General features: G+C 44.3%; 1 protein-coding gene across 8 annotated transcripts in view; it reads right to left on the bottom strand.

The window, feature by feature from the left end:
* Positions 1-22,365, bottom strand: part of ARHGEF11 (Rho guanine nucleotide exchange factor 11) — a 113,873-nt gene extending 91,508 nt beyond the window's left edge. For 7 of the 8 annotated variants that reach the window (XM_081256683.1, XM_081256690.1, XM_081256686.1 and 4 more), the window contains exon 1: positions 20,895-22,365. In XM_081256683.1, coding sequence (XP_081112809.1) covers positions 20,895-20,926 — 32 coding nt within the window. In that variant the 5' untranslated portion in view covers positions 20,927-22,365. The remainder of the gene's footprint in view (positions 1-20,894) is intronic. The other variant, XM_081256684.1, reaches the window with a different exon arrangement.
* Positions 22,366-26,313: the final 3,948 nt, after the last annotated feature.

Raw genomic sequence — 26,313 nt, 5'->3', positions numbered from 1 at the left:
ACAATTTGGCTATTTCTTATGGTGCTAAGCATATACTTACCATATAACCCAGCCAATCCTCTCCTAGGGTTTACACAAGAAGGAAAACATGTGTCCGCACAAAGACCTGTACATAAACGTTCATAGCAGTTATATTTGTGGTGGCCCAAATGTCCATCAACAGGAGACTGGATACACAGATTATCCATAAAATGGAATAAAACTCAGCAATAAAAAAAGAATACACTACTGATACATACAACAACATGGATTAACCTCAAATAATTGTGCTGAGTGAAAGTCAGGCAAGAAAAAAGGACATAGAGTATAATTCCATTTATATAAAGTTACAGAAGATGTGAACTAATCTACATAGATAGAAAAGAAATCCCCAAGGATAGTTTCCTGGGGATGGGAAAGAAGAGAAGAGAGAGAACGAGATTACAAAGGGGCATGAGGAAACTTTTGGGAGTGATGGGTATGTTCCTTGTCTTAATTGTGGGGATAGTGCCACAGATGTACACAATGTCAAAATGCATCAGATTATATACTGTAAATGTATACATTGATTGTAGATCAAATATAGCAGAATAAAACTATTAAAAGGAAAAAAAACACATTAAGGGAAAAAAAATATTCTGAGTCCACACTGGAAACTAAACATTGCTCTTTTCAATTATAGAGATGCAGGCAGTCTCTATTACCTGGTAACACAAGTGTGTCCCAAGACATTCTGTTCATTATTCCAGGTCACAGTGCTGCTAGACCATAAAATGAGGCAATGGCTTCTGGATTTAAAACAGGAGAAAATCGCAATATGTACATACACACTTGCATTCTATCTCTTTACACATACAAATGATTAATCAATTGATGCAGAGGCAAGTCCTAAATACCCACATTAATGGAGAGGCAGCACAAGTATTCAGCGAAAACGTATAATACAAAAAGCATTTTCATTTGCCTTTGTAATTGAACATGTGGTCTTGTTTTTCAGAAGATATATCTAGGGATGTTGGGCTTTGACTAACGTTAAAATAAATTCTTTTCCCCCCCTATTTTTTACTAGAGCAGGAGCTAAGGAGTTCAGAGTGGCAAGGCTAAATTACAACACTGACATGGATAAAGCAATTGAATTAAAAGCATTCGCACATATCCACCAATGTTATATACTTACAGGGAAATGTCTGCCCACGTGCTCCCCACTCACTCTCATGAGCTCTCCAGAAGAGCTTTTCTGGGTCTCTAAATGCTTGTACCTCAATGTGAAATGTGTTATAGCCTGCCATCAGAAAAGGTGGCAAAAGCCAAAGATTTAATGCTGAGATTCTGTCAGTAAATTCTCAGCAATTACAGTCTCTGATGAACCAGTTGCTACTTAGGAAGGAGGGAGAGAGACAGGTGTGATGGGGTACACAATTCAGGTAGAAGAGAGCTGTTCAAGAGGATTTTAGGCCAGCAGAATAAGCTGTTCTTAGATGCTTTCAGGTGGGCACTACAGAGATGCATCCTTCCAGTCCTAAAGCCTTTATTTAGTATTTATTTGGGCACAGCAAATGCTGAGGACTAAAAAAGAGAGAAGAATCACAGATACGTCCTTCCTCTGCAATGTTCCTCATTCAAAAAAGAGACAATGACAAGGACACATTTAAAATCAAATTAATAACCATCAAGGATATAAATTTCATTATCATTCAAAATGCATCTAATATTAAATCTTAATTATGTGGCCATGTAATGGGAGTTTTCAATCTAAGCAATAATGATAGGATTTCAAAAAAGGAAAACCGGGCTTCCCTGGTGGCGCAGTGGTTGAGAGTCCGCCTGCCAATGCAGGGGACACGGGTTCGTGCCCCACTCGGAAGATCCCACATGCCACGGAGCGGCTGGGCCCGTGAGCCATGGCCGCTGAGCCTGCACGTCCGGAGCCTGTGCTCCACAATGGGAGAGGCCACAACAGTGAGAGGCCTGCGTACCGCAAAAAAAAAAAAAAAAAGGAAAACAGCCCAGATAAATGAAAACAACTGTTGGTTATCTATGCTAAAAAGAGGGGCAAAGTAAAGCAGTGGTAAGAAAATTAGACTAAATTCAAAAGTCTTACTTTCCTATTCTAGTCCTGACACTACGTAGTCACAGGAAAACTGCTTAATTTATGCTTCAGTTTTTCATAGGAACCCTAATCTCATAGTGCTAGTCTAAAGATTAAATAAGACTATATGCACAAAAATTATCATCAAAATGCTAGCATACTGAATCCAGCAACATGTAAAAAGGATTATATACCATGACCAAGTGGGATTTACCCCAGGAATGCAAGGTTGGTTTAGCATAAGACATTTCTCTAAAGAAGATATACAATGACCAAGAAGCACATGAAAAGATGCTCAACATCATCAGTCATTAAGAAAATGCAAATCAAAACAATGAGATACTACTTTACACCCACTATAATAAAAAAGACAAATAATGACAAGTGTTGGAGAGGATGTGGAGAATTAGAAACCCTCACAGATTGCTGGTGGCAATGTAAAATGATGCAGCCACCTTTGCAAAACAGTTTGGCAGTTTCTCAAAATGCTAAACACAGGGCTATCATATGATCTAGTCATTCTCCTATGAGGTATATACCCAAGAGAACTGTAGACAGGGATTCAAACATATACCTGTACACAAGTGTTAACAACAGTATTATTCATAAATCACCAAAATGTGAGGCTTCCCCGGTGGCGCAGTGGTTAAGAATCCGCTTGCCAATGCAGGGGACACGGGTTCAAGCCCTGGTGCGGGAGGATCCCACATGCCACGGAGCAACTAGCCCCACAACTACTGAGCCTGCGCTCTAGAGCCTGCGCTCTAGAGCCCACGAGCCACAACTACTGAAGTCCGTGCTCTGCAGTGAGAGAAGCCACCGCAGTGAGAAGCCTGCGCACCACAACGAAGAGTAGCCCTCGCTCACTGCAACTGGAGAAAGCCTACATGCAGCAACGAAGACCCAACACAGCCAAATAAGTAAATAGATAAACAAAAGATGGTACATATACACAATGGAATACAGTATTATTCAGCCATAAAAAGGAATAAAATTCTGACATATACTACAACATAGATGAAACCTGAAAATACGCTAAGTGAAATAAACCAGACACAAAAGAACAAATATTGTATGATTCCATTTATATGACATGTCCAGAATAGGCAAATCTATAGAGACAGAAAGTAGATTAGTGGTTGCCCGAGGCTGTGGGCAGAGGGGAATGGAAAGTGACTGCTAATGGGTATAAGGTTTCTTTTTTGGGGTGATGAAAATGTCTGGTATTAGATAGTGGTGATGGTTGCACACCTTGAGTGTGAATTTTATGGCATGTGAATTATGTTTCAATAAAGCTGTTACGAAAAAAAGAATATATGTGAAAACACTCAAACTGTAAAACTGCAAAGTAATGCACAAACACAAGGGATTATTATGATGCAAATAAATGGCTGTGGATTGTGAAGTCATGAAGGTTAGATGAAGTAGCAATTAAATCAGCCAATTCACTAATCCTCAAAAATCTTGTCTGCAGGTATGGGAGGTGCCCAGCTTGCTATGTATTTTACATCTAATGTATTTATCTCTTGACTTTAGGGTACATTTATAAACAATTTGCTTTTCACCTCTGACCAATAAAGATATATTAAAGCTAAGATGTATGGGGGAAGGGAACAAAAGCCCATAGAAACCTACCCTATTCCTAAGTTTAAGACGTTTGTAGGGGTAAGGGAGAGGGGAGAATGGGGAATGACTGCTAATGAGTAAGGGGTTTCCCTTTGGGGAGATGAAATGCTTTGGAACTAGACAGAGGTGATTGGTTGTACAACGCTGTGAATGTACTTAATGCCACTTACCTGTATATTTTAGATGGTTAATTTTATATTATGTGAATTTTACCTCAATTTAAAAAATAAAAGCACAGTCTGTTGGTTAAGGGGAAAAAATGTTTGTATCTGTGCCACAGTAAAAACAGTAGCGATTTTTAACTCAGTAATTATGCCCATCATCTCCTGCCTAGATTATTGCAAGAGCTTAATAGTCCTTCCTGCTTTTCTCTTGAACCCCTAGTCTATTCGTAATACCAGAGAAGATCTTTTAAAAGGTGCATCAGATACGTCACTTCTCTGGCATCTTGAGTGACTATTCCTTTATTATTCATTTCATATTTTTTGAACACATATCTCAGGTTAAATATCTGCCTGAAAATATTAAATCCCCATAACCTCTAGCACAATGCTGACATACCAACCTGGGATCAATACACATTTCTTGTTGAAGTCAATTAATTGCCAAATAAGACTCGAAGGTAAAATCAGAAAGCAGAGGAGATTCCTTATCTCTACCAAGCTGCCAGTAAGCTCCCTGGCTGTGAGCTGTGATGCCTTTATTCCGCCCTTGCTGCTTAAGGGTTCTTAGATCTTTTGCAGGTGCCTTCCCAACTAGCCTTTAGGTTCCCTAAAGTCAGGGACCACTAGTCTCCATTATCTTCCCCAAGGCATCTAGAAGAGGGGTAAGCACATAATACAGGGCAGGAGTAGATGCTGATGGAGATGATGGCAGCCAGAATGAGATGGGGGATAAATCTGGTAGAGAGGGAAGAAGAACCTCAGATTCCAGTAGGATTCATGCTGCCAGCTTGTTATCTCATCCTTCCCTCCTCACCACCCCTTCTCCATGCCCTCCTGAAGCTGTGGGTCCCTAGCCCTCTGAGCCAGTAATCCTGCCTCAGCCAATTTATTTTCTAATCTTGTAGCTTTCACGTAAAAGGCTCTCCATGAGATTGATGGTGACAGACAGGAAGGCCACACAGATGAGCAGGCTCCCCTGTTAATAAACACCAGGGAGGGAAGGCACCTCATTCATGGGAAAGACAGAGGAGCTAAGTTGTATCAGAAGGGAGGCAATTCCAAAAGCTGGAAAGAGCTATCGAAACAGTGTGTCCTGGGGGAACCCACCTCCAAGGAGGGAGAGGAAGAAACAGCAACTAAGCCAGCTGAAGGGAGATGCCTCCCTCATGCCCTAGGCTCTTCCTCACAAGTATATAGTGAGGTTAAAGTACAACAATAGATGGAAAGTGCTTTGAGGAATAAAAGCACTGTATAAATGGTTGGTACTGCAAGGATTATTATATTAAGTGGTTCTTATCCTTTGCCTGGTTTGTGTCCTAGTTCTTCCAACAATACCCTAATAAAACTCCCCAAGCATTGGATCACCAAGACAGGAAATGAAATGAAGCAGACTCTCAGTCAAGAGCCCCTGATGACACAAGTATCAATTTGGAGGCAGTGGCAGATCACCAGCAGGGTCAGATGCAGAGAAAGCATCAGTTTTGCATCTGACTTTACTCTCCCTCAACTGAAGACAAGAGAACTTTAACCACTTCGGGCAATTTTTTTTTTTCTATCTTCTCTAGCTACCTTCCCATCCTTTTGCTCATTCCATGCTTCCTAGCCTATAAGCACTATTTCTCAGACCCTCCTGCTAGAACACACACACACACACACACCCTCCTGCTAGAACACACACACACACACACACACACACACACACATACATATATCTATCTATCTATCTATCTATCTATCTATCTATCTATCTATCTATCTATCTCCCCCAACTGGGGGGAGCCTTTTCCAAAGTAACCAAGCTCACAGGGCTCCCAAGGAACTCAATCTCTGGTGTAAAGGATAAAAGCGGCAGAGGCGAGACCATGGGAGGAAAACACAGCTCAGAGTCCCAGATCACTGTATGACTGTTACAGAGAAGGTAGGGCTAGAATGGTAGAAGATTTTGTCTGAGTTTACCTCCTTCAGCAAAGACTAGGAGGTGGAAAGCGATTTCTGAGATCAGTCCTGTGGGGCTCCCCGGAGCTCTGGGTGATTAAGAGTGTTAAACAGGGCCCAAACCAGACACCCTCCTCAACCAAGGAGAGGAAGTCCAGGATTTAGAGCCAGGGACCTAGGTTCACTACAGTTATGATTTCAAGTCTCAACTCCCGTGAGCCTCCATGTTCTTGTATATAAAGGAGAAAAATAACTGTAATGAGTATATATCAGAATGACTGTTAAAGCACTTTCCAAAAAATAGTAAAGTGCCTGACAAATGCCAGTTGTTATTCCGGATCTTCCCCTATCCACCCTTCTATATACTTATACGGTTGGATGTAGTGTCATATGAGAGAACAAAAGGGTGTGGGACTTGGGTTTCCCTACAGTGCCAGATGGATTAGAGTTAGCAGTTAGTAAGTGTGAAAAGTTGCAAGAACTTTTAACCAAGAGAGAACCAGTCAACACTTGAACACTAGCTGATTAAAGTTATTGGAAAAACCCCAACTGGAGAATTTAGGGCACTAGCTGGCACCACTTAAAGAGCACAGAGCTCAGTTGTAAGTACTACAGGAGTATTAGAGATGACAGAACAGATAAGCAGATATGACATAAAAATCAACAGGGATTTATGTGGTGAGAGATACGGGGAAAAAGGAGAAACCTGAATCAAGCAGTTAATCAGGTAAGACTTCACTAGTAAGTAAGTTTGGAAGTGGTATTTGGAGGACAGGAGGGACAAAAATTAACCATAAAGAAATTAAGTGACTGTGGCAAACTGAATTTTCCAAAAGTAACCACAACAGTATTTCCCATTCTTCATGCCACTCCCCATCAGGAGGTGGCGTCCATATCCCTTCCCTAATCCTGGCCCGGCCTTTGTGACTCCCTCTACTAATAAGAAGAGTAGGGCAAAACTGACACTATGTGACCTCTGAGGCTAGCTCATAAAGGGTGATGCAGCCTCTGCAAACATCACGGGATGCCTGCTCTGGGAGTCTTCAGTCACCCTGTAAGAAGCCTGGCTACCCCCACCCCACCATGTGGAAAGAGAATCTATAGAGATTCCAGAGAGAGGAAAAGAAAGAGACGGAGAGAGAGAGACAGAGAGAGAGAGTTGAGGAGCTCCAGCTGTTTCAGCTCCCAGCTGTCTTGAGTCTTCCCAACACAGGGGCCACAGTGAAGAAGCCTTTGAAGCCCAGGCCAGGTCGGCCCCTATATAACTGCACCTGTTTGAGAGATCCCAACTGGGAACAACTGCTTAGCTCAACCCAGTCAACCCCCAGAATTTTGAGCAAAATAATTAGTATTATGTTAAGCCAATGTTTGGGGTGGTTTGTTATGCAGCAATGGATATTTTGAACAATACTGATCTGTGCAAAGCCTCCATGACCAGGACAGCTAAGTCACACCTAAGGGATGGGGACCTGGCTCATCCAACTAGAGACTATAAGATAGGAGGTGGTAATGAGATGATAATAATAGCTAGCATATACTGAACTCTTAACTATGTCAGGTATTTTGCTAAGCACTTTACATGCATTACTTTTACTTAATTTTTGCAAGAACCCTATGAGAGAAATACACTTTTTCTCAGGAAAAACTGAGGCTGAGAGGGATGGAGTAACAGGAAACCCAGGTCTATTTGACACAAAAGTCATACTCCTAAAAACTCGTCCGTACTGCAACATGGTGAGTAGAACCTTAAAGAAGTGACCGAAGTTCTACAGATTAACATGAGAGTTGGATGGATCTCAGAGATCAAATCCAACTTTCCCATTTTACAATTGATGAAACTGAGAGGCCTAGCGAGGTAAAGTGACTTAGCTTAAAACTAAGTAGGGCTTCCCTGGTGGCGCAGTGGTTGAGAGTCCGCCTGCCAATGCAGGGGACACGGGTTCGTGCCCCGGTCCGGGAGGATACCACATGCCGCGGAGCGTCTGGGCCTGTGAGCCATGGCCGCTGGGCCTGCGCGTCTGGAGCCTGTGCTCCACAACGGGAGAGGCCACAACAGTGAGAGGCCCGCGTACCGCAAAAAGCAAAACAAAACAAAACAAACAAACAAAAACTAAGTAGGGACTAACTAATAGGGATGGTTGCACAACTCTGTGAATATACTAAAACCCACTGAATTGTACACTCAACAATAAAAAGACAAGTAAACAGGGACTTCCCTGGTGGCCCAGTGGTTAAGAATCCGCTTTCCAATGCAGGGGACGCGGGTTCGGTCCCTGGTTGGGGAACTAAGATCCCACATGCCACGGGGTAACTAAGCTGGTGCGCTCTAGAGCCCTCATGCTGCAACTAGAGAAGCCCGAGGGCTGCAGTGAAAGATCCTGCATGCAGCAACGTGTGCCACAACTAAGACCTGATGCAGCCAAATAAATAAATAAGTAAGTAAGTAAATAAATAAATATTTTTAAAAAAGACAAATAAACAAAAAATGGACAAAGGATTTGAATAGACATTTCTCTAAAGAAGACATGCAAATTGCCAATAAGCACGTGAAAAGATGCTCAATGTCATTAAGAAAATGCAAATCAAAATCACAATGAGGTACCACTTTATACCCACTAGGATGGCTATAATCAAAAAGACAGACAAAAAAACAAGTATTGGTGAAGATGTGGGAAAACTGGATTCTCACAGTTTGTTGATGGGAATGTAAAATGGTGCAGCCACTTTGGAAAACAGTTTGGTAGTTCCTTAAAATGCTAAACACAGAGATAGCATATGATCCAGCAACTCCCACCCTAGGTATCTACCCAAGTGAAATGAAAAGATACATCCACACAAAAACTTGTACACAAATGTTCATAGCAGCATTATGCATCATAGCTGAGCAGTGGAAACAACCCAAATGCCCGTCAACTGATGAATGGATAAACAGAAGGTAGTATATCCATACAATGGAATATTATTTGGCCATAAAAAGGAATAAAGTAGTGTTATGTGCTACAACATGGATGAACCTGGAAAAATATCATGCTAAGTGAAAGAAGCCAGGCGCAAAAGGCCACATATTGTATGATTCCATGTATAGGAAATGTCCAGAATAGACAAATCTATAGAGACAGAAAGTAGATTCATGGTTGCCTGGGGCTAGTTGGGTGGTGTGGAGAGTGGCTGCTAACAGATACGAGGTTTCGTTTGGGGTGATGAAAATTTTCTGGGATTAGATAATAGGGATGGTTGCACAACTCTGTGAATACACTAAAACCCACTGAACTGTACACTCCAAAGTGGTGAATTTTATGGTATGTGAATTATATATCATAAAGCTGTTAATTAAAAACTTGTACTCAGGGACCTCCCTGGTGGTCCAGTGGTTATGACTCCACGCTTCCACTGCAGGGGGTGTGGGTTCCATCCTGGTCAGGGAACTAAGGTCCTACATGCTGTGCACGGTGGCCAAATAAATAAATAAATATTGTATTCATTCATTTAGTAAAACTTTACTGAGCATCCACTCACTACACAGTCCAGGCACCGCAGGGTACACACAGATAAGGCCCCTGAGTAGTTTAAAGGTGCCACACTGCTTAGTGGAAGAATGCTCAGTCACTTCTGAGATTTTATTCTTCCCAAAGTCACTGAACTTACCCGGCCCCAGAGTGCCACTCTTTCCCCATCATTAACCAACCAGGAGGCAGAGAGGGAGGGAAGTTTCCTTCCTCTTGGATAGTGAATGCAAACCTCAGGTCCTATGGGGAGGCCATGGACAAGGAAAGCTTATCGGCAAGAGATTAAATATTCAAGAGACTTGATTCCCGATTTACCAATCTCTTTTCCTGGAGGATACTCTTCACCCGTGTCAAGCAAACCTGATGTCTGGCTCCCTCAAAGATTTACACATTTTTACCAGTGAGCCTGGCCAGGGGGACAGGAAAATGGAAAGAGCACTAGGCTAGGGCTCCGTAAACACAGATTTTTTTTTTTAATCCCAATCCCACTGTTTACTAGTTTACAGACTTAGGCAAATCATTAAAGCCTCCCTGAGCTTGTTTCCCCACCTATAATATGGGAATGCAAATACTTGCCTGGACTACCTCAATAAAATAACAGACCAAAAACACTTTGCAAACTACGTATCATACCGCAGAAATACAAAGAAGCGCCATCATTATGGAACTCTTATCTCGGCCTTATAAACCTTCCATCTTTCTCTCCCTGTCAATTGTGTCCTCCCCTACTTTAAAAACTGACTTCTTCTCTTGGGTCTAATCTTTCCTTTAATCCTGTCACACATCTCCCCTTCGGCCTCTCCCACAGGCAGTCTCTGATGTACGCTAACCTCTGACTTAAGACAACCTAGTTCTACCTTGAAAAAAATGAACTCAAAGGCTTATTGATGGGGACTAAGGGGCTCCATTTTTTCTCCTCTTCTTTCTGACCAAACTTCATAAAAGGATTGACCAGACTATCACCCTTTCCTCACTGCCTCTTCCCTCTTAAACTCACTGCAAACCGGCTCCTCCCCACATCCCCCCAAGGCCATGAAAATCCTCCTAGTTACTAAATCCAGACACCTCTCTATCCTTTCCATCCTCTGCCTCTTGGGAGCACTTGACACTGCTGGCCACTCCCTCCCTTCATTTCTGAGATTCCACACTGCCCTGGCTCCTGTTTGCCTGCCACTCCCCACCAGTCTCTTGTGTGGGATCCTCTTCCTTTGCCTCACCTTTGAATGCAGTGCCCCTCAGGGTTCTGTCCAAGGCCCTCTTCTCACTCTACACCCTGTCCCTGGACAGCCTCACACTTGCACCATTCGGTCCAGATGTTGATGACCCACATCCCAGCACGCCCTCCTGACCTCCAGGCCTGTATAACCAGCCGCCAACCTACTGAACAGCTTCCCTGGGATCTCCCACAGGCACTTCAAACTCATCATGTCCAAAAGGGTCTCCTTCCCTCAATCACGCTCTTCCTCCTCAGTTCCCCTTTTCACTGAATAGTACCACCCACCAGCCCAAGCCAAGGAAAAGGCTGTCAGCCCTGCCCCCCGCCGCTTCATGCCCCCCCGCCCCATAACCAACTACTTAGTCTTCTAATCCTTCATTTTTCTCCATCTCCACTGTCACTCCCCTAGTAGAGGCCACCCTCACCTCCTGCCCAGATTACCACAATGGGCTCCTAATTTGTCCTCCCTCTCTATTCTTCTGTTCTTTCCATTTAAGCGTCCACACTGCAGTCGGGGGACCTTGTTTTTCTAAAAGCCGATCTTACCATGTCACTCCCTACTTGTCTTGCAAGGGTGCTTCACTGCTCTCAGGATAAAGTTGAAAACTCCTAATAGGGAGGATTACATGATTCCCAGGCCCTATAGCTCCTGTACGCTCCTGTTTCATTTAATTAATTGTTCCAAGGTCTCGCTATAGACCATAGCTACTTTCAGCTCCCACGCCACCATGTCCTTCCTTTTCTTCTGTCTTCAGTACATGCTGTTCCCTCTGCCTGGACTTTCCCTTGCTCAAGCCTGGCTCTCATTTTCTGGCCTCAATTAAAGGTCACTTCCTCCAGGAAAGTTTCTTTATTGTCCCTCCCATTTGCTTCAACTGATATCACAGAAGATTTCAGGGTGGTATCGTACAACTCCTGCTTGCCCGCCGTCTCCCCACACAAAACCACAGGCTCCCAGAGGGCAGGGTAAGCGACTTATTCACATTGAATCCTAGTGGCTTGAGGGGCACCAGCCAGCGAAGACTTATTATATGGACCAATCTCCTTATTTGAGGGATAGCATGAGTATTCCTAAACCTCAGACCCTATTCCTGTGAACACACTGAAGCCCAAGTGGTTTTCTGCCCCCATCCCTAGGGCTCGCAGAAAAGGGTCTGCGGTTCTAGTCTCATACAAGGTCCCATTCACAAAGCTATTTACTACACTCTCTCCAGCCACCTCCCCCCAGAACAACAGTGGCCTTTCTCTGCAGCAGCAGTCTCTTGGAAGGAAGCTTCTGAGGGCTGTGCTCTGGGAAATGAATGGGGCCAGCCTGGGGCAGGCAGGACAATGGCAGGGCGGGTCCTGTGCCCCGTCAGACCCCTGCAGGGAACAGCAGCCCGGAAACCAGGCCGCCAATGGGGAAATCCCCCGGGAGCTGGGAGAAGCTGAAGGCAAGCAACCGCAACAAGGCTGCTCTGTCCCTAGAAGAAATACCAAGTGCCCAAGACCTAGCACCCAGTAAGAACGAGGGGAATTCTTGGTCTCCCTTCCTAGCAGCAATGTTTAGAGTTGCTTTCTTGAAATCCCTTGGGTAGGCATGGAGGGAACTGGAAATGTCAAGAATGAACTACAGTTCAAGTCAGGTAACTGAGGGAGGAGTATACCTCGTATAAAGAGAACTCTACTGAGCACTAGAAGACAATCTAGAAAAATGAAGAGACATCGCTTTTGAACCCTGAGAAACAGGATAAGACACAATAACCAACATAAAACATGCAAAGAATGGAAGAGCACCAACATTTATTTATAACAGTCGACCACGTGCTAGGGATTCTGCTAGAACTTTTATATAAAGTATTTTATTCCAACATACAAAAGATAATAAGAGTCCAATTGCTATATGTATGTGCAAAAAGAATGTTGAATAATATAAATATACTGTAGAGTTTGATGATATTAACCAGAAAAGGTCACCTTGAAGGAAATAAGGCTAGCCGGAGTTGGGGAGAAAAAGAGAACACTCATATAAAGATGTGGAAAGAGTGATGTGGGCCTGGGAAACAGGCTAGCCTACCTGAAGCGGGATGGTAGGGGACAGTAATAAGACCTACAATTAGTGAGATGTGGGCTGAACTGAAGCAAGAAGGCATGGATCCCAAGCTGGGAGTTCGAACTGGAAAGGAAAGACACTGTGCAAAGAAGGTTTCCAGTGAAAAAGGATCGACTTAGGACGAGATCTTCCGCACCTTATTTTTAACTAGTACCGTCCTGTGTTTGTTCAGTATGTTCCCAGAGCCATGCCTGTCAGTCCTCAGTTTAGAATCAGCACAGGTCTCAGCACCCAAGCACAGGTCTTCTCGTGGTAGCTGAGGAGAGTTCAGGCCAATCTGGGGTCCTTGCCAAACCAAATGCCTCAACAACACTCACCAAATGTTTGGCTCTATAGAATTCACAAAATGCTTTTACACAAATCGTCCTGATCCCACAGCTAGTTAGCGGAAAAGCTGGGACTCACACAAAGCTCTTCTCACTTCAAGTCCTATACTCTCTATAATCATGCTACTAGGATGGTTTCTGCAGAGATACCCCTTGAGCCCTGGAGTTTGGTCTGCAGTGGGGGAGTGGGGTATGATTAATTAATCAGGATATCAAATATATGCTAATCTCCTCAAATCATGACCCCATTTCCTAAGGGAGCTCTCAGAACTCACTGCCCTCTCTCCCTCTCTTTAGAAGACTGCGCTGAAGACCTCTAAATCTATTTGGTAGAAACAGCCTAACCTAAGGGCCTCAGCAAATAAGTATCATTTGATATGCTATGTTCAGTGAATTGCTGGGTACCAATGGGAGGCAGAAGGACTTTTTTTTTGCGGTACGCGGGCCTCTCACTGCTGTGGCCTCTCCCCTTGCGGAGCACAGGCTCCGGACGCACAGGCTCAGCGGCCACGGCTCACAGGCCTAGCCACTCTGCGGCATGTGGGATCTTCCGGGACCGGGGCACGAACCCGTGTCCCCTGCATTGGCAGGCAGACTCCCAACCACTGCGCCACCAGGGAAGCCCGGCAGAATGACTTTTAATGATGGTCTTAATCTCTCTAGCAATAGCCAGTCTCCAAAACTTGGGAACCAAATCTGATTCAGCCTTAACACACATACCCTGTTAGTTTTCCTTCCAAAATGTCTTTCAAATCCTACCCTTCTTTGTTCTCACATTATCTTTTGCTCTCTTCCCACCTACATAATAATATTAGAATTCTTTCCTTAAACATTCCTTTTATCACCACATATTACACAAACCTTGCTGGTTCCCTTTTTCCTACCACATCCAGTCTGAATACCTTTATCCACCCCCACGCTCCCACCATACTCACCTTGACAACCTAATTTCTCTCTGCTCTACAAAGACCAATACTCTTTCCATCCTGAGACCACCCAATGCTTGGTTCTGCCCCAGAACCTTTGCTTATGTTGTTCCCCTGGTCTGAAAGAGCTTCCTCTCTTTCTTCAACCTAAATAATTCCTAACCACCCCTCCCCTGGCTATTCTCACTAGCACCAACTTTCTACTCGTCTCTAAATGTACCTTTTTGGTCTACATCAAGATTCAGTAATGAGGTACTACCTTTTTATTGTTTTGTGTTGCTTCATTAATTACATTTCCCAACAAGAATGTAAGCTCCACATTCTTGCAAATTATCTATCAGAACACTAAGAACTGAGCTGTGCATGGAGCTATTTGATAAATATTTGCCATCCAACCAACTGATTGCAAGTGCCACAGATCATAGGTCATCATCTGGAAGGTTGTTAGATTGGTCCCGTTCCCTCTGTGATTTGATGCCAGTCCACGACTGGTGACTATAGATCCCATTGCACCATTTTATGGTAGCTTTAAACACTGGAGGACAAAGTGCTGGAAATCAGGACTCTGAAATCACTTCACCCCAACTTTTCAAAGCCCCCTTCTCACACATTCACGTCTTAGTTTGCTATTTTTAGAATGAGGAGAATCCTGAAGAAGTCAATAAGGATGACAGAGGGGTACTAGTGACTTTAGGGCCTATGCTGAAATCAGAAGTAAAAGACAGGAAGATGGACTTAAATTGTAGCAAAGGAGGAAATTCCCTGGTGGTCCAGTGGTTAGGACTCGGCGCTTTCACTGAGCTGGATTCAACCCTTGGTCGTGGTCAGGGAACTAAGATCCCGCAAGCCACACAGTGGAGCCAAAAAAAAAAAAAAAAATTGTAGCAAAGGAAAAATTGGGATTCAAAAGAATTTACAACTATTCAACTCGGGGAACCACAAGAGATCACTGAAATTGGGAGCCCCTCAACCTTCTGGACCAGCTCAAGAGACGCCCTATTTGGAGTCAAGAGGAAAGGGAAGAGGAGGATCCCCTAAGACTTAAGACTTCTGTGATTTTCCCCTCAAATCTGTCCAATTGTTTTAGGACCATAAATCTGGGTGTTCTTCCAGGCCTTGAAAATGTCTTCCAAATCCTACTCCAATTTTATTGGGGGCCACAGGTCTCCCCGCCTCTCCCCACACTTCCACTTCCACATCACTGTCCTTCTTCCACTTTCCCCTCCCATTTCATCAGACAGCTCTGTTCCCTGGTTTTTTCAGACTTTCGTTTTCACTGGTTTTCAGGAAGGCAGATAGGATTCCTGAAAAAAAGTCCTGGCTCACTGAAAGAACGGGCACAGGCATTATGTTTTCAGAGGCTCAGAGAACATAACAGCTAGAAGGTATCAAATCTGAGAAGTTGGCTACCCTAATTCACTCATCTATTTACTCGGATGCTGGGGGGTCTTCCCTCAGAACTCCAAAGCTCTTTTCACAGGGGATCTAACACAACCTTTCATAAAGTAATGATTACTTTTTTCTTTTGAGACCACAATCTGCAACTTCTGTAGTCCTGCTTTCCTCCATGGGGCAAAGGAGTGACCCTGGATGCCACTAGCAGGTCTACGCTTGGGTCTTTTCCCAATACGGTGATTGAGGAAAGAAGAATGCACAGTCCATGGGGAAAAGGGTTTCCAAACCACATGATAAATCTTGAAATTAAGTTTTAAAAATAATAAACCAATAAAATGGATTTTTAAAGGCAGTGCCACTATGAAGATGTGAAGCAAATTCAGTCAGTATAGATTAAAACCATTCCTCTTATGTTTTATGGAACTTCAGCATTCAGCCCTTTCACATACATCAGATTCCCAGATCTTTAAAGCAGTATCACTGCTACCCAAAAGATGCTATCCAAAAGTTTCCAAACTCTATTCCACGAAGGTTGCGAGTTTCCAGAACTCTTTTGTCTTTATACCAATTTGGGGATTAGCCATGTGACCTTCACAGAATCTTTTTTATTTCTGATGAACTCATTGTCATTTAACTTGTCACATTTTTTGTCTACCCTCCTAAACAGAACAAAAGGGACTCTGACAGTGCTCTATTAAAAAAAAAAAAAAAAAAAAAAAGCTAAATCAATTTGTTCATCAAAGGGTGCTCTTTCAGAAATGTTTTTGAGTATGTGAAGGTAAGCTCAGCCCTTTCCTGCTCATAATGGTGATTAATCACCAAATGCTTCATCTGCAAATCCACTGCCATCTCTCATCTCACGCCTGGAGAGCACAAGGGTACATTCTGGAGAAGACTCAGCATTTCAGGGGACTTACTCTTTGTAGTTCTGGATCCCTGTCACTGTTCTGGGAGGCCAACCTCGAAACTAGGCAGAAACTCAGCTGAATGTCTGGGGGTTTCTTGTTCCCAGGGCTCAGTAAGAACCTGAAGTGCAAAGGGGGAGCCTGAGGTGGGAAGAACCTCCCCCCACCTCCTTCTCCGAGAAGCCCCGTCTCCTCAGCCTAGGCTACCAGCTTTTCTTCTCTACAAACGTCCCCTCAGCCTGAAGGCTCTTTCCTCCTTCCTCTGCCTTTTTCTCCCTCCTCCTCCATACACTTCATGAAAGATTTTGCCTCTTCTAAAAAAAAACAAAAAAACAAAAAGGCTACAGGCTGGGGAAAAGTTACATTCAATCTCAGATCCCTGATAAGGAACAGTTGCTGGCTCTGGGTTTATTCTGAATTAGGCAAGTCATATGCTTCTAAAACAAGGAACAGCCAGAGATCATAAAACAAATCCTTTCTATCCCCATCTAAGGAAGCCAAGGTAGCTCAAGCCTCTCCCATTCATCAAAATTCCTGGGAAGGAGATTCAATAACCTTCCCCTTCTCATATTCTAGTATCATCACCCAACCCTGACCACTAGAAAAGTATGCCTTCTTTCTAACCTCATGCACTTCTGCAACAGAAATGCCTGTTCACTCTGGTTAAATTCTTCAAAACAATGGAAAGATCTTTCAGTCACTCTTAATTTGTTTTGGGCCAGTTCAGAAAGCAGTGCATGATGTTAAATCAAATTCATGAGTTTACCATATAAAAGTTATAGAGTTTTAGTTTAGAAAGCAATTTGAAATATATTATCTAATTTGTTTTTAATGTTGTTTTTTATTTTTATTTATTATTATTATTATTTTTTTTTTGCGGTACGTGGGCCTCTCACTGTTGTGTCCTCTCCCGTTGTGGAGCACAGGCTCCGGACACACAGGCTCCGGACGCACAGGCTCAGTGGCCATGGCTCACGGGCCCAGCCACTCCGCGGCACGTGGGATCTTCCCGGACCGGGGCACGAACCTGTGTCCTCAGCATCGGCAGGCGGACTCTCAACCACTGCGCCACCAGGGAAGCCCTTAATGTTGTTTTTTTAAAAAAATATTTTATTTATTTATTTGGCTGCGTCAGGTCTTAGTTGCGGCACTCGGGATCTTTTGTTGTGGCGTGTGGGCTTCTCTCTCTAGTTGTGGCACATGAGCCCCAGAGCGCACAGGCTCAGTAGTTGTGATGCTCGGGCTCTCTAGTTGTGGCACGCTGGCTTGTGAGCATGTGGGCTCAGTAGCTGTGGCACGCAGGCTTAGTTGACCCTCGGCATGTGGGATCTTAGTTCCCCCACTAGGGATCAAACCTGCATCCCCTGCATTAGAAGGCAGATTCTTAACCACTGGACCACCAGGGAAGTCCCTATCTAATTTGATTTGCTCCTTTCAATAGCACCATGAGAAAGACACAATAAGTGTTACAATCCTCAAATGACAAGCTATGTGAAAATGTTTGTGAACCGGAAAGCATTTCATATAAATGAGCTATTGCCTTACATATGAGGAAACCAAAGGAGGCATGTGATTTGCCCAAGATCACACAGTTAAGGGGAATGCCAGGGCTCAAACCAAGAACTCTCAGCTTAAATCTAGTACTTCTCCATTTGCTTTGGTTCTCACATAAGCTAACTATCTCTGAACAGAGAAAAGCTGTTTTATGGATGCAAACTCCTAACCCCTCTGGCCATCTCAAAAACATTTGCCATGGAGAATTAGGCAAATGGATATAGATGGCTTAGCAAAACTCTTTACCATTCCTATAAAAATAATTCAGTATTATTATCTCAGCTTGCAATATCAAACACATTTTTAGAAACTTTTGAGAAGAACACACATTAACAGGCAATAAATTGCCCATGGACAAAAACTGAAAGGGACATGAACAGCTACACTTTAGCCCATTTTTCGCTAACAACTGATTAACACTGTAAGATCAAGATTAGCTGCAAATACTTCAAGTTTCTTTGGACCCAGAAGTCACTTCCCAAGAGGGGATTAAAGACTCTGCTGGATAAATATTCCACAGCCTTCTATTCTTCGAGCCACAATCTCTCTCCATAGACATGGTCCTCCATGCTTATGTCCTAGAAAACATGCATCACCTAGGAAGCCTCCTCTAATTGACCTTACTTTGACTACACTTGAGATTAACACATGAATGTTGAAAAATCTGAAATGGATGAATTTATACATGCTGACATGTTCACTCAATCCAATATTCGTTTGTCAAATATTTAGTGAGCACTCACCCCATGCAAGGCACTAAGCCAGGCGTGCAGGCTATAACTGAGCAAACAAAACACAGTTCCTACCTTTACAGAGCTTATAGTCCAGTGTTGCTTTTATGTGGTCTTCAGGAGTCTTAAACCTTTCCTAGTTCCTCAAGTAGATTGCATGATCTTTGTAAGCAAGAACTGCATACTTAAATTTTTTGAAACATTGAGCACAGCACCTTACACTTACGCTCTCTAAACAGCAAATTGATAAACTAAAAGAGAATCCCTGACTCTATAATCTGAAATCCCTTCACTCAATCTCTCCAGTATGGTGTAAAATTGTGTAAAACTGTAAATTATTTAAAATCCACAGGGTCTTGAATCTGAGATGTCAAAATAGCCAATAGAATGAACCTACTGCTAAAGGGGTACAATCCAATACAACTGGAGATACCGTGAAGGGGACCCAAGTCCCAGAACTGATCCTTTAATGGGGAAGAGAATTGGGGTAGTGGTAGAGGTGAGGAACGCTCTCACCCTGCGAAGCTCCATTATCCCAAGTGCAAGGGGGTTCTGAAAAGCATCTTACCCTACTGCCAGAAAGAATAAAACGGGGCCTCCGCCCCTGTCCCACAGGACCAGTATACAAACCTACTTAGACAGGGTGGGGCAAGAGAAAGAGCCTCGGGTTCAGAATCAGAAGACCTGCGACTGAGTCCAGATTCTGCCACTAGTCAGGGAAGATGGCACTGGGCTAGCCAGGTATCCCCCGTGAGCCTCAATCACCCCTTCTGTAAAATGAGAATAATAACCTCTGATTTGTCTGCCTCACGGAAATATTGGGAGGCTCAAATGAGATACACTCCTATGAAAGCACTCAGAAAAACCGTGCTATACAAATCCTGATAAGACTGTGAGGGTATGCAAACTCCCAGAGGAGCATCTTACACTAGGCCAGGAACCTTCATTGCCTTTTTCTTGTACCCCCAACACCTGGGTTTCCATCTGCTCACATCTCTGAATTCAGAGAAATAGTTTATCCCCAAATCTCAAAAAGGCAAGTGCGCTAATTCCCAAATTCCAAGAGGATGAAAAGAGAAGGACGCGCCTCAGTTCTCCCTTTACAAGAGTCAAACTAAAGAGAAGCCAACAAAAAGGGGAAGGGATGGAGGTTCAAGCAGCCACATATACTATCTGTCCTTTGTGGCTGTCTGCCTTCTCTCCACTGCCAAGTCAGGTCCCCGTCTGGGGACTGCTGAACTAATCTAAACGGGACTCTGAGGCAATACAGAGATTAGTGTTTGGGGGAGAGAGAGATTGTATCATTTTAGGCCACATTCCACAGCCCAAAAGAAATTATTATCAGCATGGATAATCAAAGGTTAACTGGACAGGGAGAAAACAATTGTTCCCTTGCAAATATTCTTCCCTGTCTCTCCAATAATTTTTTTTTCTTCCAGGCCCAGTCCTTTCATTTGCTTGTTCAGTCCTCCAACCAACCATCCATCCAGCACCCAAAAAACTACCCTAAAGACTCTCAAGGAGAAAAGGTTGAGGAGGAGAGGAAAGGAAAAGGCAGACACCTTACAAAGTTGTAAACTGTAGTGTTACCGGTGATGGGGCGACTGGGAGGACTCTTGGAGGAGGTTGGGGGGGGGAGGGCATCCTGTGCTCTGACTCTAAGGGCCAGTGCCTCTGCCCATCAGGCCTAAGAGCCTAAAACAACCCCTTCGGGCTCTAGGCAGAGGGAAGGCCCATTTTGCAGAGTCAAGCTTATTAAAAACGGCTTGGAAGATTTAACCTAGAGCATCAGCTGGTTGGCAGATTTCAATTAAACCCCAAGCTTGGAGAGGAAGAAATTCTAGTGCTGACCTATGCATTTTGGGGGCCATTATCAGCCACCGGTAAAAATCCAGACCTGTATGGGTGCAAAGGGTGTTTCTGTCCCATCATTCAGGCCAAGAACATCCTCCTCATTCTAGAAATGGGATCCACCCCATCACCAAGCCCCACCATTCCACAACAACCAGCCGGTGGAGGCCCACGCCCCTGCCAGGGCCCTTCCCCCAGCAGCTCCGACACCTAAAGCCGGTCCCAATCACCCTTGGGGTCTCACGTGACCAGGCCTGTGCCCGCCTCCCACCCCTAGGCTGGCAAGTTAGGGACTCAAATTCAGCCTCTGGCCTGGCAAAAGTCAAAGGCGGCTGGAAAGCATTTCCCCCTCTTTCCCCACTTCTGGCGTCACTGTCTACTGTTTATATTTAAAAAACACTGAATCAGGAGATATGTTTTGAACATGGACACACACAGAGGGAACATAAACACACATGCCCAGAGAGTCCCCAGAGACCCCACCAATTCCCACAGCCCACACAGACCCTTCTTTTGCAACCCTTTATCAAAATGCAACACTTTCCCTCCCAGTCCTTCCTTAAGTAAGTGCTGAAAAACCACATTATTAGCAAACTTACCTGTCTATACTCTGGGGTAACCTTACACTCATGGTTTCTCAGTGTCTCCACGGTTCCAGAATCCTGTAGTTTTGATGTCTTGATCAGGACTGAATCGCTTGCAATTTTAAAGAAAGATGAGAGGATGGCCTCCCAACTTGAAGACAGAATGCTTTTTCTTCCAGCTCTCAGGACCCTGGTAACTGAAGCTCCATTCTACTTCTACCAGTTAACATGGTCTCCTTTCTTAGCCCCCTTTTCCCCTCCCCCCCTTAAAAAAAAAAAAAAAACAGAAAAAACCCGAAAGAAAAAGAGAAAAAACTATGACCTTCTTAGAAACCAAAAACCCAACCACAAATCTCTTCAAGGTTAGCGCTATGGGCTTAAAAAAAAAAAAAAAATCACAGAAAGAACGTGCCTTCAAAATATCAATCTTAACTGCAAAATATAGATAAAAACCATCCTTTTAATCTAGCTTTCCTAGCTGTCCTTCTGTTGGCAAGAGAGCCTCAAGCTCCAAAGGGGGAAAAAATAATGCTCTGGTCTCCAATGCTTAAAACGACAACAAATATACTGACGGACCAAAAAGAAAAAAAAAAAAATCCAAATTGACACCTGGAAAAAATCTTCCAGCTGATTTGCACAGTAAAAAAATAAATAAAACCATACACTAGTATGTACACAACAGCACTCCTTCCAAGTCCAGTGCAACCCTGGGAACCAAAATTATGAATTTCCTTAAAAAAAAAAAGCTTTTATATGAAAGGTTTTGAAATTCTTAAATGAGCCAATCGCAGCAAAAAACAAAACAAACAAACAAAAAAAACAAGGAACACCTGAAATGCAATGCTTTTTACCTTTAAAATGGTAGCAATACCACAAACCAGAGAAAAATCTCTGAAAATATTCTCTCCTTTTCCTTTAAACTTGCAGGTTTCTCCACCTACCCCAGCCTGATTCCCAGCCTAGGTTCGGCCTTTTTCTGAAAGACAATTTCCTGAGTTAGTTCTGTTTTGCTCCTCCACATCCAGGCTCCGAAATTTTCTCTTGCCTCAGCCTCCATGAAACGGAGATTTCGCTTCTTCCCGTTCCCCCTGTTCTCCCTCTCGCCTGGCCAGAAAAACTGCTCCCTTATTATTAATAGTTTGGATTATTATTGTGGATTTGAGTTCGAGGTGGGATATTCCTCCACACCAGCCTCCTGGACAATCCGATCACCTGGCTTCTCTCGCTCGGCCTCTCTTTTTCCTCCCTTTCCGCCCCTCGCCTAATCTCGCAGGCAGAAGCCCACCGCGCCTCGCGCAGGACCGCCGGCGGCCTCCGGCTCCCGGCTCCGCTCGCCCGTTCGCCCCACGCCCGACCGCCGCGCTCCGGTCTCGACGGCCGCGGGACTCCGGGCTCGGGCGCAGGCAGGGAAGGCGGCGGCGGCAGGCCGGCACGGGAAGACGTCCGGCTCCCGGCGTCGCGGCCGCGCTCGCCTCCTTCCGGGCCCCTTCCCCCCCGGCTCGCCGCTCGCTCGGGCGCAGGCCCGGCCGGCCGCCCCCTCCCCGTGCTGCCCTCCCTCCTCCTTCCCCGCGAGCCTTTCTCCTTCCCTCGCTCCGGCGGGGGCGGGGCCGCAGGCTCCTCCTCCCAGCGCTGCCCGCCGGCCTTTCCCCTCACGCCGCTGCTAGGGGCGGGGGCGGGAAGCCGACCGCCCTTCTTTTCCCTGAGTGCCGAGGCCGCGGCTCCTGCCCCGCCGGCACTTCTCTAGGTCTCCGTGTGCGCTCTGCCCCGACGCGACCCCTCGCCGCCGGTTCTCGGCGGGTCCCCTCCGCGGCCCCACAGTCGCTGGCCCTGCCCCTCAGTGCGGCCTAGCCGATCCCGAGCTTAGCCGGATCCCTGGCTTTTCCCGGCCTGGCTCGCCGGCGACCCCGGCCCGGACCCCGCGAGTCACACGGCGCCGCCTCCGCCGCCGTCACCACCCCGGACGCCTTCTCACTGCTTTCCCTTGGGTGCTTTTCCCCCTTTTACTGCCCTGAGCTCAAGACCTGACCTTTGTTTCTTTCCCCTCTTCCCACCCTGCTGCGGTGCCCAGCGCTCCTAGGCCCCCTCCCCACGTGGACTGGTTTTTGCATTCACCATCGTTACGCCTGCTCTCCCACCGCCTCTGCTCACACTACCTCCACCTCTTTTCTCATCTTATTTTTCAGAAATTTGTCGCGGCCCCCTGCCTGGGTGCCAGGAGCTCTTTTAACCTTTTCCTCCCGTTTCGGTGGTCCTCCTCACTTCTAACACCCACCGACACTGCGGGAAGAGACCCTTCTGCTCTTCCCACTCTGGTTGTTTGGGCATCTTAATACCAGGCTGGGTAAAGTGTTTTTGAACTCGATGGAAAATCCTTTCAAGGACAGTTCTATTTTCATAACCCCCTCTCAAAGAATCAGGTTTCTAAATCTTTCCAAGTAGCATGACATTAGTCAGAAGGTCCCAAGCGTTATGGTTAAAAATAATTAAGACAAAAAGGAAACTTTTTCATTAGGACTGGGGAGTGAACTTTGTCTTCTTGCCTGGGTAAATGCTATTGTAAAATACCCTGCGGAGGTGGTGTGTTTGCATATGTTCTCTCCCTTCCACACCACCTTGATTGTTCTGGGGGAAAATACACGTATCTGTGTATTTACCCACACACATCCATAAGCAGTAAAGAGGGATCTGAGTGACCCCAGCAGTGTTAGAAGTGATGAATTTGCGAACAGCAAGAGGAAAAAGAAACTAACAAGCATCCTCTGAGGACCCAGAATGAACTAGAACCTTCCTCTGAATTATACCAGGTACAAGTTGGTAAATAAAAGAAAGAACTTCACCCCATCTCCACCAACCCCTAGGCCAGAATCCCCAAAGACAGGCGGTCTGCCCGGAATCTGAGGCACCACAGTTCAAATTTCTACTGACTTTGTTGCTTATTCCCTTCCTATACTACCTGCAAAAATGTTCCCAAATGTGCACACTTGTTCTATGGTGATAGACCAGTGGTCACCAAACATTTTTCTTATCATGCTTTGTTAATCTATGTAATATTTTTAAACAATTTTTTACATGTATTTTATTACATACATTATAAATCTTGCTCTAGAGTAGAAATATTAAAAGATTAAAATAAAGATGAAGTGCATTTTAAAATCGTACTTTTTAGTGAAAGTTAATGGCTGTCATGACTGGAAAAGATGCTTGTCAAAGAGGTAGAGTCAAGCAGAAGGAGTGCGTTCTTGATTGCATTTATTAAATTATGATAACTCATCTTCCTATCCTCCCATTCACCACGATGCAAAGGCTTTTAATTGAAATTCAACTAGTAAATTTACAGCTCAAGTCAATCAGTCCTTCTTGAATGACTGGAAGGTTTTACATTTTATATTTTTAACAGATGGGTCCAAACCCCCTTGGAAGTATCATTTAGATTTTTAAAACAGATTTAAAATTTTTGTTTCTTAGTTTTCAAGTGTGCAGACAAAAGTTTTACAGGTGAAACACACTGTTTTTGGTGATTAAAAAAATAGCAGTGTGGCTTCCCTGGTGGCGCAGTGGTTGAGAGTCCGCCTGCCGATGCAGGGGACACAGGTTCGTGCCCCGGTCCAGGAAGATCCCACATGCTGTGGAGCGGCTGGGCCCGTGAGCCATGGCCGCTGAGCCTGCGCTTCTGGAGCCTGTGCTCCGCAACGGGAGAGGCCACAACAGTGAGAGGCCCGCGTAAAAAAATAAATAAAATTATCAGGGACTTCCCTGGCAGTCCAGTGGTTAAGACTCCCAGCTTCCAGTGCAGGGGGTGCGGGTTTGATCCCTGGTCAGGGAACTAGGATCTTGCAAGCCGCACAGTGCCACCCAAAAATAAATTTTAAAATAACAGTTTTGGAACCATTTCAGCCAGGCATTTTCCAAATGCTTTCTCAATAAGCATGAGTTTCTTTAGAAAAGCAGTAACTTTCCCACTAATTAATAGACTGTCATCTTCACCTTGAAGGGACAGATTAAGTGGATTTTTGTTGTTTTTTGTTTTTGAAAATAAGTGCTAGATAGTATACTCTTGCCAGCCATTTTTGATAGAACTTTGTAAAATAAAAATGTGTATCCCTGCTTTGTTCTATATCTCTTTTTAGGCCTCTCCCAGGAGATAACCAATGAATCTCAGCAGAACAAGAATTTTCATGGTCATTTTCCCTGTCTTTACTAAAAATTGTAAAGTTTGTAGCAATTAAGAGGCTTATTTTTATCCAGTGGATGGCATACATTATAAAGAAACTGAATGTCTGAACTGTGTGTGGCATTACTGCAGGTTCCTGGAAACATCTCACGTACTGCACGTGACAGATGACCTCTGAAGTAGTGACCCAGTGAGAGTGCTAGGTCAGGCCTCAGACCGTATATTAAAGATAAATAATAATAAATATTAATATAAAGCTTAGTTATTTTTACTATTGTTAAATACTATTGTGAATGCACTTAAATATTTTCCTCTTGCAGAGCAGTGTACCTCTGTGTATACTCCACTTTGAAGACTGTGGGGATGGGGGGGTGACCTTAGCAGGATAGAACTCGCTGAAGTTAGCTGGTCATTTAAGTGAACTGCAGTCTCAGTTCTGGGAAACAAAAATATTAGATTGTACCCAAGACAGACTAGGTTGTAGGAATCTGGAAGCAGCTGTTGGTTAATGAAAAGAGCACTAGACTAGGAATCCAAAGACCTGAGTTTGTTTGGGGCTGTATCCCTTTCTAGCTTTGTGACCTGCTGTTTGCAGGTTGTAAGGATTAAGTAAGGTCAAGCATGGGCTCTGTAAACTACAGATTGCTGGGCAGGAAAATCAGGATAAACGTTAAGAAGTGATATCTTGAATCGACAGAGTCCTTTTACCTTTTTTCCAAGAACTCTATTAACAAATGAACCCTCTCTGCCCAACATCCTGTGGGATAGGAAGGGCATTCATTGTTATGTTCATTAGTTGTTAGGTTAAATTTATTTACACTTAAGGAAACTATGGCACAGAGAAGTTTTAGGTAATTTGCATGAAATCCCATTAGTTTGATACATTTAGGCTTGAGTTCATACCTCCTCATTTTTAGGTGAGGGAAGCAAAGGAAAAAACTGTGTGTGTGTGTGTTGAGAGGGAGTCTAGAAACTTAATATTTAATTGCATAGCTGAGGGAGAGCTGTGATGGAGAAACTTGAATGGTTCCCAATGTGAGTTCTAGAGAAGCAACTTTTTCATGCAGAGACAACCTCAGCCCAAACCAGGAGTAAAGTCTAGAAAGACGGACTCCAGGTTTCAGTCATTCTCCTTCTGGGATGCTGTTAGGAGACAGGCCTAGCAAATAAAATCACCACTGGAGGGACAGTGCTACTGTTTATTGAAGACTTTTTATCCCTCTTCAACCTTTATCAGTTGGAAAAATGATGCGGAGAGGCTTG

Source organism: Mesoplodon bidens (genome assembly GCF_964165515.1).
Source record: "Mesoplodon bidens genome assembly, chromosome: 2".
NCBI classification, from domain to species: Eukaryota; Metazoa; Chordata; class Mammalia; order Artiodactyla; family Ziphiidae; genus Mesoplodon; species Mesoplodon bidens.
Note: the sequence above shows the minus strand (reverse complement) of the source record. Positions and strands in the feature narration are given on the sequence as shown.